Source organism: Channa argus, chromosome 8 (assembly GCF_033026475.1).
Source record: "Channa argus isolate prfri chromosome 8, Channa argus male v1.0, whole genome shotgun sequence".
In the NCBI taxonomy this organism is placed as follows: domain Eukaryota; kingdom Metazoa; phylum Chordata; class Actinopteri; order Anabantiformes; family Channidae; genus Channa; species Channa argus.
In genome coordinates this window covers 8,298,913-8,314,414 of record NC_090204.1, presented here as the reverse complement: position 1 = coordinate 8,314,414, position 15,502 = coordinate 8,298,913, and the positions used below count along the sequence as shown (strand labels likewise).

Sequence of the window (15,502 nt, the reverse complement as noted above, 5' to 3'; positions counted from 1 at the left end):
CCAAACAATGGCAATTCAGATTTTACAAAGTTAGTCTTTATTGGTGCGTACAGAACTGTGTGTCAACCTCTTTATGCACTATGTCTATAGAGGTCTTACTAACAAGGCCGTACCTTGTAATGTGAGAATATTGTGTAAATGCAAGACATGCCGATGTAAAATACTTGTGTCAGGTCCACATGTGCATCACAGGGTTCAGAATGAGAGCAGCCAAGCTTAATTATTTTTCTCTGGTAGTGGGAACGCCCTTAAGCTCAATTTGTGTGTGTGTGTGTGTGATTTATTTTCTCCACTTGCCAGTGCATATCTGAGGGAAAATGAGACAAATAATCAAAGCTTTATAGTGAAAATTCCTGTCCTGTGCACTTGCACTGTAAACACAAGCGGTCGAGTGAAAAGAAGGCAGTTATTTAGAACATAGACACAATAGAGTTGATTTGTTACCAGCACTGAGAGGTCTTTTGTGATTATTGTTGAAGTTGTTTTAATTTTCTTATAATGGGTGTTTGATACAATTGCAGTTAAATGTTATGCGTTTAATTGTCTTCAGACTCTTGTCAGTTTTTATTACTACTAGTCAGACAGACAGCATGGTGCTCTCCTTCACTTAAAACAAGGAAATTGCAGCTATTGATACTTAAAAAAAACCCTACTCTTTTCCTGTTGTGCTGCAGGGTTTTTGTGGTTTAATAGTCCTCAACACAAGCTTGCCTGGCTGCTCTCTGGACAGTGCAGTCTAACCTGGAGAAGCTGTGGTGTATCTGCGAGTGAGAATAGTTTGTGGAAACTGCAAAATTCACTTTTGTAGCGACATATTTAGTCAAAGGGATGAGGTGCTTTTATTGAAGCCCTTTGGTGTATGAGCAGGATTTCAGTTTACAGCTTCTATGCAGTTCTCCAGTTCTACATTATTGACAGATAAGACAAATAAGTGAGAGTTTTGCAGTAAAGACTGTTTACTTAAAATCTTTCTTTAAATTATGTAAACAATTCTCATTACTGCATCTGATCATTTGACACCATCTGACATGATGAAGTCCCTCTCTTGCCTAACTCAGGACCAGGACAACCGTTCACTAAGTGTGATTCAAGTTAATATTATTACTCTGCCTCCTCAGATCTCCTCAGATTCATTCTCACTGTCACTTACACCCAGTCTCCAGTTAAATCCAGCTTTACAAAGGGTCGTAAGTCAGTCTGATCTTGAGAAGCTGTAAGCTTCAGCATCTTCCTCATCTCTCAAAAGCCTCTGTCTAGATTTGTGTCTTTAAGGAGGAGGTTCGCTGTCCTTTGTTGGGATCCCTCCTAACAGACAGACATGAACTACAGTATGTGTATAGTGATGTCTGATCAGTAAGCCAGGGCAGGTTTGAGGTGCAATAACGGCAAACCTATTTTCCAAAAGGCCCTGGGTTTTCATAGAAATATTGTTACTGTTCGGTGTTGGTGCTTTTATCCTAAGATGTTATTATGAAACAAATGGAATTCATGTTTTTTTCCTGCGTTTTATGATTATTAATAAAGTTTTCATATAATATTTGAATTAATTCTGTTGTGTAGTGGCACTTAAATCTGATTTTATTTTGTTATCCCATATGGAAGACTACTAGATTTACACTAAAATTCAGTATTTATTATTTTGAAATCAACTATTGAGGAAGCAAAAAGGGTGAACATGTCAAAAAATATATTCAAAGCAGCAAAATAAGCATTAGATCAAATTGTTTTTTAAAACACGCTGCTGCTTTTTCACAATTTTTGAGAACAAACAGATGATGAAAGCTTAGTGTGCACCCCATTCGGTTATCTTTTGGCAAAAAAATGCCATGACCAGCACAAAGATTTTGGTGTGCATTCTCTACTCTACCTTTATTCAGTACATCTTTTGAAAAGTTAGTACTAGTCTCAGAGAAGTACTTCAAACAAGCCAGTACAGTGATTTATTTATTTTTTTTAAGTCCTCAATGAAAATATTAGCTACAATCAAAGATATTGATGGGCCACAGTATGTAGGAGACTAAAATCTTAAGAAGAGAAATAGGAATTGTCCATAGAAGAGCCACTCCAGTATAAAGATGGGTTTTTATTAAAATGCATTTCAATTCATATTTGTTTTCCCAGTCTGTAAATATACTGAAATAACCATGATGAGAATTTGGTACCTGCCAAAAATCGTCCCACAAATACACTGTTGATAACCTGTTGCAGCTATTAGACGATAGAAAATTCTTGTCATTCCTCACTGAAGATTTGTAATGCACAATAGCCTTGGCTTTATCTCTTGGGATACACTGCTGCTGAACAGCTCAAGAGACCTTGACCGTCTGCAAAATAGGGCTGCAGCCGTGAGACCAGCGATGGGAGTAACACTCTGTGAAAGTATTCAGATCTCATGTCTGTGCCTGTTTTTCACTTTCCAGCATAAATGATAAACACATAAGTTAATAAGAATCTCTCTATCATCACTTTGTGTTAAGTTCATCCAAATGTTGCTTGGTCTTTGCGTTTAATTGTGGTCCTGTGCCATGGAGCAGCTGCTCCTCTGGTTATTTTGAATAACTCTGTCACAGCCTGACCAGTCAACAGTGAACTGATACAATTCAACACATTACAGAACAATCAGAGGCACAACAGAGGGAAATACTTGATATAAAAATAAAAGTTGTGTTACAAAGAAATTAGTCAAATTAATTGGGATCCATTAACATGAGGCCTTTTGACTAAAGAAATAGTTCAATATTTTGGGGTATTATGTCTCTTTACTCTCTTGCTGAAGTACTGATGCGAAGATTTATACCACTTGTATGTATGTCTAACAACTATGAAATTGGGAAACCAGTTTGAAACAGCCTGGCTCAGACTAAAGGTAAAAAAAAACATCTGCCTGACCAGTTCCCTTCATGTTATTGCTTGTTTGTTTACGTAAAAAATCCTTTCTTTGCAGTTTTGTTTTTTACTGCAAACTCCACAAATGCTACATAAATAGAAATAATCTAGTGCATAACCATCAGTTTTCTATAAATTAGTTAAAAGCAATATATTACATTGTTATATGGCATCTTTTAAAATCTCCTTTTTCTGAACACAGCCACACTAATGCTCTAATAATTTCCAGTCTTATTACTAAGCGAACTGTTTGCTGCCTCCTGTTTTATAATTACTGCTCAGATATTGTAGTGAAATAGATCTTGTCAGCTGACACAGGATGTTTTCTTGTCATCTTCACTTGTATTATCTGGAGTAGAAGTACAATACAGTATATTTTGGTGTTTGGTGTTTCTTTAATTTTACTTCAGAAACTCTGCACTGCTCCATTGTTTTTATGAGCAACATTTAAACAACACCGCTGATATTCTTGGCTAGGGAAACATTAACAGGTCGATAAGATTACAAGGAAAAGTGTATTCTTTAATCTTGAAACCTCCCTTGAGGTTTTTCCTCACCTTCATTAATCAAACGCTGTATGTTTGAACCAACAACTGCCTTTTGTTTGACTTTCGAACGCTTGTATTGTCTGAGTTTAACCTGCTTCCTGTAGGTGAAAAACAAACTCTTTTCAGTACAGCAAACATCTCAAAAAGAATCCACAGTCTAAATCATCAAGGACACATGATATTCCTATTTTGGCAGCATGTCCCCCAGTCAGTGAAAAGGGGGGAGGATATAAATCCTATCATCTGGAACTTGACCCATTTTAAACAGGCGATTGAGAAAGGTCGGATCACACAGGCACACATTTAGACAGTGAAGTATGTTGGCTGTGGATGTCTTCTGCTACGGAGTGTTGATGCTCTATTTGACCCAGCTCTGTGTGGCCCTGCATGTCGTACATGGACAGCAGCTCATGCTGGACCCAACAATGACAGGTCAGGTCATTTATTATTCATGCTTATGTTTAAATTACTCTAAAATGTATGTTGTATGCATGTGTATTTTAGCAAAGATAAGTGTTATCTACTCTCTACTCTTTTATTACAATTCAAATAAAGGAGACGACCACACAATGAGCTCCACAAACGCTGGAGATGGTTTGCAGACCAAAAATCCACCATCAGAAAGAGTGTCTCATCATCACGTCCCTCACAATGCACCGTGCTTTGTAGATGACCTATTTGCAGCGCTGCGTGAAGTTGTGGGCAGCGACGGTGAACTCACAAACAGCAGTTTGACTCTGTTTGGAATCTGCACAGCATCTGACAATTCATCAAGCTCAGTTTTATTAGAGCTCGCCAAGGAAACAAGCAGAAACCAGAGAAATACATTTAAGGTTATGCATCACACTGAAGGTAGCAGCGCTCTCCAATCGCAGCATTTTTTTCAGTGTTTGGTTTTCATTTTTAAAGTTTGTCTTGTTTTCTTCATCAGTGCTGTTGGCAGAGGAAGATAAGAGTGAAACACTCATGTTGACCTTTGACCTCCCACAGTCTTCTTTGTCCAATGCAAAACTTTTGCTAATCTTGGAAGTTGAAAGTCCCCTAAGTGGAGGAGACCTGGACGTCACCTTCACCAGTCAGTCGCTGCAGCCTAACTGTCAGGTAAATTAAAAACCACCTGCTGTGAATACTGAGGATGATGTGAACAAAATATAAGTAGCAAAGTTCACATGTTTTACAGTAAAACCTGATGCCCACTAACCCCAAGTTGTGGCATTGTTGCTGCTTCCAGTCTGTGTGCATTTCAGGAGAAACACAGTATATACTATTGACAGGAAGAATATCAGAGGACAACGTTCACCAGAAATGGAGGATTTCTGTCAAGACAAAATCCCCTGACATGAGTAAGACATCGTCCTATCTTGTTTTCTTTGTTTTTTCTAGTGTGCCCTCTCATTACATTTCCTCTAATTGCAGAACAAAACCTAAAGTACGTCCTGATTGGTAGGAAATCAGGAAGCAACATTAGCTTGCCTCTACTTCTGCTTTTCTGTGGGGAACTAGAAACTGATACAAGGTTGTTTTAACTTTCATGTTCCCTATTTACCAAATTCTTATCGAAGTGATGCTGACTGACACTTTTTTACTCTTCCTCAGATACACACATTTTTCAGGCTCATCTCAGGCCTCCTCCAGGACATTCTCCTTCCTTTGTGAGCTGAAGCGGTTCCTAGGTGATATTCTGCCTCAGGAACCCCCTCGATCCCCTCCTCTCCAGCTGGACTCCTTACAGTCCCTGCCTCCTCTGGCAATCGGCTTATCCTCCAGCGAGATCCTGCTGGCAGGACTGATCAACTCCTCGGCCCCCACTATCTTTTCCTTCACCAGCAGGGGCTCCCTGTTTCAGGTGCATCATGGAGAGTTGGCCCTTTCTCCTACACTGTTGGACGAGCTCAGGGAGAGGTTACAGCAGACCGTGGTGCAGATACAGCATGTAATAAGGGAAGAGGACATAGGTTGCAGAGCCATAGAGAGGCTGGGGAGACTCAAAGCCCTCAGTGTGTTTCCGAAGAAGGAACCAGCAGCAGGTGATGAGTACAAGTAAACAGTCTCCAATAACAGTGTGTGAGCCACACCCTTAATAACACTGTCAGATGAACTCAAATGCCCATCTCCCCCGTTCTCAATATGCCCACTTTAAACTGGATGTTCTCCAACTTTTAAAAGCAGATTTAACATTGAGATTCAGAGTCATTATTTATCTGTTACTATAGTTTTATTATTTAACTATCCTCTCCATTTAAGCCATTTCAATCACATATCTGTTAACTGTTACTTTTAGTTAGCGAACTAATTCATATGTTAATCCATTAGCTACTATTATCAACTATTACCAAATTAACCCATTAACCTATTACTTATTTTAATTAGGTAGTGAGTACCTTTCAGCTATTAATCAATTACTTTTAGCTAACTGTCTAAACCCGTTATTTAATTCAATTCTTTTCGCACTCTTTTCTTTTCGCTCAATTCGCACTACTTTAAGTCATTTAGTCGTTACTAATTTGCACATATGTAACTGCATCACATGATGTTTATATGCAACATTTGAGTACATGGAAATATGTTGAAATCAAATGTGTTACACTAGTAGAGCAGAAGTGCACCTGGTTGGGAATCACACCAAGCAGGCAAACTGATTTTTACATTTTATTTTTGTCTATACCTGACCCAAATTTAAATTGCCTGTATTACCATCTTCAAATGGTTTATCTTTTTTTTCATTTACATGTAACAGGAGAAAGCCAGTACCGTGCTTTTCTTCTGCTTAAGGCTCTGCAGACTGTGGCCCGTGCATACGAGTTGCAGAGAGGTCTGCGTGCCACCAGAGCAGACCCCAACAATCCAGTGAGAAGCAACAGCTGTGGGCTGAGGGGCCTCACTGTGTCCCTTGAAAAGCACGTTGTGGGTCCGAACATTGCCAACATTAACAACTGTCATGGCTCTTGTACATTCCCTCTGGTCAACGGCAACAACCACGCTGTTCTACTCAACTCCCACATTGAAAACACAGAAAATGTGGACGAGCGGGCTCCCTGCTGTGTGCCTGTGGCCTATGAAGCCCTGGAGGTGATGGATTTCAATGAGCATGGTACTTACCTCTCTATTAAACCAGATATGGTGGCAATGCAATGTGGATGCCGCTGAAGGTCTTCTCTTTTGTATTTCTGGCACCAAGGCCATTTCACTTGTCTGGTTTAACAGCCATTGATAGTAGTTTGTAGTATCTCTTAACTGTCACTAATTATATTTATTCACACAGTATTATTACACTGGCACACATATTAATACTCACAGGCCTATTTAGTATACACCTATTTGGAGTAGATGAATGCAACAGAATGGTTTTTTACACATAATCATGGTTATTAAAAACTTAAATATTATATTTCAGATTTGAATTCAGATGTCAGTATTTTCATCTCCATCTGAATAAACTATACGATTTTAATTGTCTACAAGATGTTATTTAAATAATAATTGTTTAACTTCATTACAAATATTCTAAAACCCATGCCATGTTTTTGATAAAATTATGGCTATTGGTGATGATGTAGAATACTTATCTAAATTAAATACCAGTTACAAAAAGGTAGATTTGACCAAGCCATTTGGTCATTTAGTGATAAATTTAAAGACCTCCTCAGCCAGTTAAATATGGGGTAAATGTAACATTCTCTGTATTTATATGAATAAATTCAAGTTATACTCAAGACTGTTTGTGTTCTCTATTCTTAAATCTGCAGCTGTTACAGTAGTCAACTTCTGTTTCTTGACCTTTCACTCTTCCTTCAGCTGTATATTTTTCACTCTTTAGCTTTAGGTTTCATGATTGTTTTGTTGCTAATTGGCTTCTTTCTTCTTCTTATCACTCCAACTTCTTCCGAACCCCACCACCGCCACCATGTGAAATGATCCCATATAGATATCTGAAAGCATACAGAACAAATTCCCATGGTGACGGTCCAAATATTACAAAACATCCAAAAAGGATGAAAATATGTTTGAAAATCAGCTTGATTATTAAAAATCTTGTTCCTATACAATGTAGCTTTAATTTGTGAATTGATGATGTTATATAGAGACAAATCATGGAGCAGCTCTACAAACAGTGCCACAGAAAGTACTAAAATGCCCTTAAAACTATAAAATGTTTGACCTTGTTAAAATATGATATGCTGTATGACATACTGTCATACTCGGGATGGCTTATAGTTGTATTTGCAACATATAACAAACTATCTACTTGATCTGCATCCAGAAGCACTACTAGAGATTGGGACCCACTGAAAACAGTTCAGTGCTGCCCCTGGTCAATGCTGATCCCCATAGAACAATCAGGGTTCACTTATTCGTTCGACTGCAGATTCAGCTCTTCTGCTGAAAGCTGGTGAAATGTAACTATTAATGACAGGTTTTGTGTTGGAGTCATTAGCATGATATTAATCTAACCTAACAAAACCTTGGTGTTGTCAAAAAGGCCATTGCAAAAGGACAGTAAAATAGTGTGCTGTTGTTTACACCACTAAAATACAAAAAGTGAGTCTAGGGCCTGGTCTTAGATATTAAATGGTTACCTCAGGATTTCTTTATACCACCAGTCTATTTACTGCACATGGAGGTAAAAACAAATACCTCGATCGATTTGTGCCTCTCGGAATGAGAAAATTAAAGCTCCTCAAATTTATTATTATTATTTAATTAATTCATCAAAAATAAATACAATAAACAATACATGGCATGTCATACCTGAGTTATTGAACCATCCTGCAGACTTTCAATGAAAGACCTTACACCTGTCTCCTCAACAAAAAACTCCAGAGCATCTAAAAAACAAAACAATTTAAAAGACATCGAAGGTTTGTTGAGAAGCTGTTAGGATTACACAGAAGCTATTAAAGGAGTGTAGACGTCAAAATGATCAGATAATATGCTGAAGTACCATGTGCTGTCCAATGTATCACACAAGTTGAATATTAAGGAAATAATAGAAAAACAAAATTTAGTTGTGTACAACTTGTTTGTTAGGTTGAGAAAAGTTATTTGTCTGCTGTGGTGTTTCTGTATCTAAAGTGATTCAATAAAAAGACTGTACTCACCATGCAACTCATGGACTCCTGAGCTCATAAGAAGTACGACCAGTGCCAAAACTAAGCAGCGGTTCATGGTAAATCCCTTCCATGGATTTGGAACATCACTCAAATTTTCAATGGACAGAATCCGGTCATAAGACACTAAGGAAGGACAAAAACAAGTCAAATTTGTGAGCTATTGCCTACAGTAGTTGCTGTAAAATTCTATTGTTTGTTAAAGGTGGACATGTGTCTTACTTATGATGTTTCCTGATGTTTCAATTCTGGCTCCTTAAGTCCTTCTTTTAATTTTTAATATATATTTTCATCCAGATTTAAGCTGTAAGATAAAATGAATCAGACACGTGCATAGTCTTTCAAACTGCACTGTGTGTCATAGACTAACATAGGGTAGCTTAAAATAGGCACCTGCAGCGAGCTGGGAAAGAAAAGCATAATTTAAAATAGCTCAGACTCTAAATTAATATGAATCTTTGTATAGTAAAAAAAAACATACCTGATATGATTCTTCAGTTTGGCCTAACTGTATAATTCCACATTAGTACAGTTGTGTTGATGGTGGCTTTAGATATGAAAGCAGCACAGACTGTGTTATACACACCCTACACTATACTCATTTGCTGCTTGATTGACAGGCACAGATGTCAGATAAATGATATTCAAATTACTGTTACTGTTGATGCTGACCACTTCAACCATAGGTGGACGAGAGTTACAAGCATTAGCCTTTAGTCTAATTATATGATATTATATGAATTATATGAAAATGTTGATGTCAAATGGGTTAAAATAAAATACTCAATTATTCTCTACCTGCTTGAAAGAACATAATAAAGTTTCTCTTAAAGTTGCAGTCTACCTGTTACCAGTGTAACCAGTCAGTGTTAAAGAGATGCAGTAGAGTAATTGGGACTAATATTTAAGAAGATCTTTACAGCAGCTGGTGAGGGTGAAGACAGTGTTTTAGACACTTTATTCTCCATATTAAGACCTAATATGTCCCAAACTGACTCCTCTCAATGAGGCTACACACTCGAACTCTCTGTGTCATCAATTGTGTCAATGTACTTGTAATTGAAGGTAATTGAGTATTGAATGAGTATGTGCAGTACTTAGCAGCTTTTGGGCATTTTACTTGAGTATTTCAATTACAAGTGTACATGTTAATATTCTACTTATAAAAATGTACCTGCGGACAATAGGCCTAGAGTTAAAAATGCATATATACCAGCTACAACACTAAAATGCTGCTTACACAATCATGTATCAGTAAGAATATCGCATGTCACTATGAAACCAATATACTGTCCACAGAGAACTTATTTGTTGAATAATATAAATATAAGTATTTGTTAAAAAGTACTTTTAAGTCTAAATTATACAGTAATTACAAAAAACACACTTGTTGCAGCACTAAATTATAAAGAAACACCAAAGTAAACGTTTCCAGACAGACTAACTTAAACGCCCCTCTTCTTTGAATGATAAAGAATTTGGTAAAGAGCTTTTATTGTTTGCGTCATATTTTCAAAGTAACACGTCATGGTGGACGTGACCCTCCCCTGTCAAATACTGCAACCTGCAGCTCAGCCCGACAGTGACGAGAGGAGAGGACAGTGCGAGTAGCTGGTGCGGACGCTGGCCGGATGGTTAAATCTAACCTACAGACGATTTTGAATAGTCATTGTTTTGTTAGAGAAAAAGAGAGAAATTTATCCGAGATGCCTGTGATTGAGAAATCCAGTAATAAATCTGAAAATGAAAGGTATGTTGTTGTAGTCGTGAGTTGTTTATGAGCTAACTAAACTAGCAAGCTAGCCATGTTTAAAAACCGCGGCCTAGTTAAGCATTCAGGGGAAGCGATCATTATCAAGTGGTACTTGTTTGCATACCAGCATTTTTTACTAAGCTCGATCTTTCTAAAACACTTTGTCACATTGCGGGATTAGATTGATAAGTGTTTTATTCAACGTCATTACTAAATAATTTTAGTAGCTACACACTACATCCAGATTGCGTAACACTGCTAGTTGCTTTTGACATACAGGCTGTATTTAGCTAAGCTAATGCACCAGCTAATTTGCGAAACGTCACAGTGATCCTAGCTACATACCGTTAAAAGTGGACTTGGCTATTATGAACAACTTGTACATCTTAAGCTTTTTTGTGCTAAAACGTTAACTTGGTGTTTCTTTATGTGGCCGGTGTTGGCCTAGGTTTCGTATGAACGTCATCGTAGGTTAATTACTAACTGCGGTAACGTTAACTTTAAATGTTAGCCAGCGCTTCAGTAACATTAACACGCAATGTTAATGTCCCTCTAGCTATGACACTGAAAACAGACTGTGGCAATAACACCACAATAGTTAATGATGCAAGTTGTATCTCACGTTGAATTTCGCTTTGGCCTTGTGAGTATATAAGGTCCCGTGAACGTTAAAATAGCGCTTATGTATTGTTAGCTTGTTGCTAACAAACGTAAAAATCATCGAGCCGCATTGATCAACTGTGCCTGGTTTTTTTTCCGTTTCGCCCTCGGGCTCAGGTGCCAGCCAGCTTAAGGCATCCTGAAAGCTCTGGAAAAGGGAAGATCAACCTGTATGATTCTCATCGGGACAGTCAGTTGATATAATCATTATTAATATTTTATAATGACCTTTGCGGTGCGCTTCATTGTCATTTCATATTAAGCATCATGGGGCCTGTGGCACACGGTGGTCATGGCTGTTTGTCTGGCTCTATAGTCTTGTGGAGGACTCATAGGAAATTTCCACTGCACTGCGAAGGAGGGGGAGGGGAAGATTATTTTCTCCCGTTTTCTGTTTACCCTGATGATTTCTGGCATTTATTTTATTTTATTTTTTTGGGGTAATGACTGCATTGATGCTTTTAATACTCCAGTGATAGAGATTAAGTCACATGTCTTGATAGAGTTGTATATATTTCTCTGTAAGTCATGGCTTTTTTTTAGACACCAGCAGGTGTCTTAAACTGATTTACTCTCGGCTACTTACCCTCATGTACTCTGACATACGTAACTAAAACATATTCTCTGAAAACTTACATAATGACAAACTAGTTATGTGTGGTTACTGTACATGATATTCATACTTGGCTAGGCAGCTATTAGGCAAGCAGAATTATGAGACAGTCGTTGTTCATGTGACCATAGCGTCTGTGTTTTCCAGAATATGTTGTGGGGGTGGGGATTACAGCGAAACCTGAAAGGAGAAGTTGATTGAAAACCTTGTGCTCTGTATTAGTATGGATTTAGGAAGAAGTGGCATTGAGGATTATATGTAAAGATGGCTTGTGTATTTTGCTAATGGGATTTATGAAGAACCTGTATTAAGTTTGACATTGCATATTGAATCAGTTTGCCTCAACCGTAAGAGGGACAATATTTCACATTAGGTTTTCACACTTCGGTGTTACATATAGCGCAACAGTGGTATTTACGTAAGAGCATCTGTGAGTGTCCACAAGAGTCTGGGTCACTGTAGCAATGTTACTTTTGCTAGTGGGTTTTAGTTTAAGAATATTCTTACCATTGACCCTGAAACTCTATGCATCCACACACTGTGCAAGCTAATTGCATAGAGCAATTTATTTTCTGAATTAAAGTGGCAGAAGTCACCCGGCAGTGCAGTGTTTGTCCCTTGCTGTTGTAAACTGGAGCAGTGAGATTCGTGCAGCACTAGAATAATGGTTAGACAAATAGATCATGTTTGCAATTTCCCTTAGAACTGTGACAAGCTCAAATTTGGCCTAGTGAAACCGTGGCACACACTCTGTTAGCATTGGGACAATAATAGTCATTCTTAGTACAGAAATTATATAAACAGCGGCTAACTAAGAGTAAATATCATATTTGTTAATGTATCATTCATAGGTCAAAAGTGACATTTATATCCTATGATGGTTATGTTTCACAGCAGCCTTTAATGATGTGTTTTGGTTTAACTTTTTAGATTCATTTTTATTTCATCTTCTGACCCAAATTAGTATTCATAATTTCACTGTGTTAGCGACTGTGTTTGTTAGTTTCAGTTTAGGTTCCATTTTCCAAAGAAATATAGTTATTTGTATTTTCATTTCTGGTTTCTGTCATTGAAAGTGTATAATAAACAAATGTTTCAGTTTTTATTCTAGTCTTTTATAGTGATTTATTTTTAATTTTATTTTGCGATTTTAAATGTAGTTTTTGTACATTTTTTTTTAAACTATAATAACATTAATTACGTGTGTGTGTGTTTTAATATTATTTGTTTTATACTCCAGCATTTCCAATCCCAGGAGGTGCTCCCGCTGTTGCAGTAACCCGTGTCCGGGGCCTCTGTGGTGCTCCTGATGCCCCTCTCCCACCCCTGAAGATCCCAGGTGGGCGAGGGAATGATCAGCGGGATCGCAATCTTTCAGCTAAGCTATTCTATTCTGTAAGTTAAATTATTTTTTCAATATTTTTATAGCACATTAACTTAGCAAAAGTGATTTTGATCATGTTGTATGATGACATGCCTGTGTAACTGCCTTGAGTTAACATTGCAGAAAAACAGGCTTATCCAGTTAGGGAGAAATAAATGAAAGGCAGTTATTTACAAGTGAGCACTTTTGAAAACTTGTGGCTAATCAAAATATCTCAGGTCTTTGTTCACCTGTAAACCTCAGGTTGTTTGTGTGCCTGTCATCACGGTCAGAAGAACACAGGCTAGCTCTGTTTTATTGAACTTGATGCACTTTTATCTTTACAGCTTTACAATGTCCAAGCATGTGGCAAACCAGCAATTGGTATCTGAATTTTAATCATGTCACAAGATTATCTTTAAAGAACTGCAACCTTTTTTGTAATTGTCATAGTTTACAAGAGTCTTAATTTAACAAAGATGGGTCAGATGGGGTTTTAACTGCATTTTCACCTTCAATCTGTAATTTTAATTGAACTTGTATGCTTGATGTCACCTGAAAAGTGTCTCACACTTTTCCTTGCTGTCTTAGGATGCTCAGTTGCTGGTTCTTGAAGAGCCACCTCCTGCCAATGGCAGAGTTCGCTTCTTGCTGTTTGAGCCCCTTCGGTCTGAAGGCAAGCACTGTGTCTGGAGGGCGGCACTGAAAGGGGGAAACCTTTATGTTGAAATTCCCCCTGGAGCTTTGCCTGAGGGCAGCAAAGACAGGTTAGCAAAGAAAATATTTTTGACCATTTTATTGAAAGGAAAAAAGTTGCAAATAATGTTTATCCAAACATTGGGACAACTTCATTCGAAAGACTTGTTTTTATGATGAAATATAGTTCATAGACAGAAAGACTTGAATAATGCTTAACATATGACCCATAATTCATAAATACTTATTTGTTTTGTTTCTTTCTCAGTTTTGCTCTTCTTCTGGAATTTGCTGAAGAGCAGCTGCAAGTTGATCATGTGTTTATCTGCTTTCACAAGAGCCGTGATGATAGAGGTAAGATATCTATCATCATGCTGGGTATCAAAACTTTTGATTTAATTTGGCACTGTACTTTGAGTGAAAAACATACAGTGGACATCTACAGAGGAGGTAAGACACTAGAAGGAACCGGGGAGGGAAGCCCCAGATAAATACTGGAACAAAAGAATCAAAGCTGGATGATGATGGCATCAAATCGAATTTAATAAATCAAGTACTTGCTACCATTTAGAATAGATGAAGACTTGTATGACACTAGTTTACAATTTTTTCCTTGCATGGCACAAAGTCACTTAAACAGTTTGTGGAAATACTTGAACATTCTTTTAAATGTATCTCTTCACTAACATAATTTCCTATATGAGACTTCAAGTGTGGCAGATTAAACTCAGCTCTGTTGTGCATTGTGCTGCTCACTGTGTACCTGTACTTTATGTAGTTTAGTGTACATACAGGATATGGAACACAAAGATCATAAAGTAATATCTGACTTTCCTGAATTTATAAATAAAATGTGAATGGGTTGGAAACACATTTTATTCCCATCTACTTGGGAACTATTTTAGGTACTCTTTCTCTAGTTTACATATCTATCTAGAAATTAATAATTTCATTAATTAATAGTTTCTGGCAATTTTCTTCTGAATCTGTGACTCAAGCCTAAATCTTTTTCTTTTTGTTTTTTGTACAGATTTGATGTACAAAACGGCAAAATACTTTTATTGTATTTCATTAGTTGTGAGAGAAAAGCAGCTTTACTTGTGATAACTTCTGTGCTAACATCTGGAGGGTATAGATTTATTATCAAGCTCTTACATATGTTTTTATGTCATGTTGTGTCCCCTCAGCATCTTTGCTGCGCACGTTCAGTTTCCTGGGCTTTGAGATTGTGAGACCGGGTCATCCCCTCGTCCCCTCCCGCCCTGACGCTTTCTTCATGGCTTACAGCATCGAGCGAGACTCCTCTGATGACGATTAGTTGACACTGAGCAGTTACAAATATTTTAATCTATACCCACACATCTTTGTACTTTCTAGGGAATTAATTCATTATCACTGTCAAGTATGGTTGAGATTTCCTATCTTTTTTAAATTTTTTTTTATTTTACATTGTGTCCTTGCCATTGTCCTACTGCTCCATGATGTGTAGTGCTATCACTCACCCCGCCCAAAATCATATCCACAGTGTAATATTTGTGATGAAAATGAATTCACATTACTCATGTAAGCAAAGATGTTTTCATAGCGATTATCAGTTGATTTTCCTTTTTATATTGATTTTTTTTCTTTAACGTGTGCATGAATTTCATTTGGTTTGATTCACTTGATAGAAATCTGCATGTTGTAACTGTACTAAATAAAAGTGCTGACTTGAGACAGTAGCATTTGCAGTCTTGTGGAGTCATACAGGCATGTAGCCTGTTGCTGTTTAAACTGGGTCAAATGTGTTGTCTAGCCGCATCTATATGACAGTTTTGACATCTGTTACAAATTTTTATATGTATAAATGTTTAGAGTATTTAATAACTGGCAATA

At 37.4% G+C, this 15,502-nt stretch overlaps 2 protein-coding genes and 1 long non-coding RNA gene across 4 annotated transcripts; 2 read left to right on the top strand and 1 right to left on the bottom strand.

Moving 5' to 3' along the window:
• Positions 1-2,820: 2,820 nt before the first annotated feature.
• Positions 2,821-7,147, top strand: amh (anti-Mullerian hormone). Its single transcript, XM_067514596.1, has 7 exons — positions 2,821-3,866; positions 3,990-4,286; positions 4,366-4,535; positions 4,666-4,777; positions 4,851-4,950; positions 5,031-5,461; positions 6,172-7,147. Exons 1-7 carry the CDS (start codon positions 3,752-3,754, stop codon positions 6,579-6,581), a joined length of 1,635 nt encoding a protein of 544 aa, XP_067370697.1. The 5' UTR covers positions 2,821-3,751; the 3' UTR covers positions 6,582-7,147.
• Positions 7,079-11,263, bottom strand: LOC137132275 (uncharacterized). Of its 2 annotated transcripts, XR_010915089.1 has the most exons (6): positions 11,184-11,263; positions 9,024-9,089; positions 8,765-8,846; positions 8,534-8,668; positions 8,184-8,260; positions 7,079-7,363 (listed from the first exon to the last, which is right to left on the bottom strand). It is a non-coding gene; the product is annotated as an uncharacterized lncRNA (long non-coding RNA). The 2 variants fall into 2 exon arrangements; XR_010915088.1 differs by lacking the exon at positions 11,184-11,263 and having other exon boundaries at positions 9,024-9,891.
• Positions 10,105-15,348, top strand: oaz1a (ornithine decarboxylase antizyme 1a). Its single transcript, XM_067514599.1, is given in 6 exon segments — positions 10,105-10,292; positions 12,809-12,875; positions 12,877-12,963; positions 13,523-13,698; positions 13,896-13,981; positions 14,815-15,348. Coding segments are annotated over 6 exon segments (666 nt in total). The 5' UTR covers positions 10,105-10,173; the 3' UTR covers positions 14,946-15,348.
• Positions 15,349-15,502: the final 154 nt, after the last annotated feature.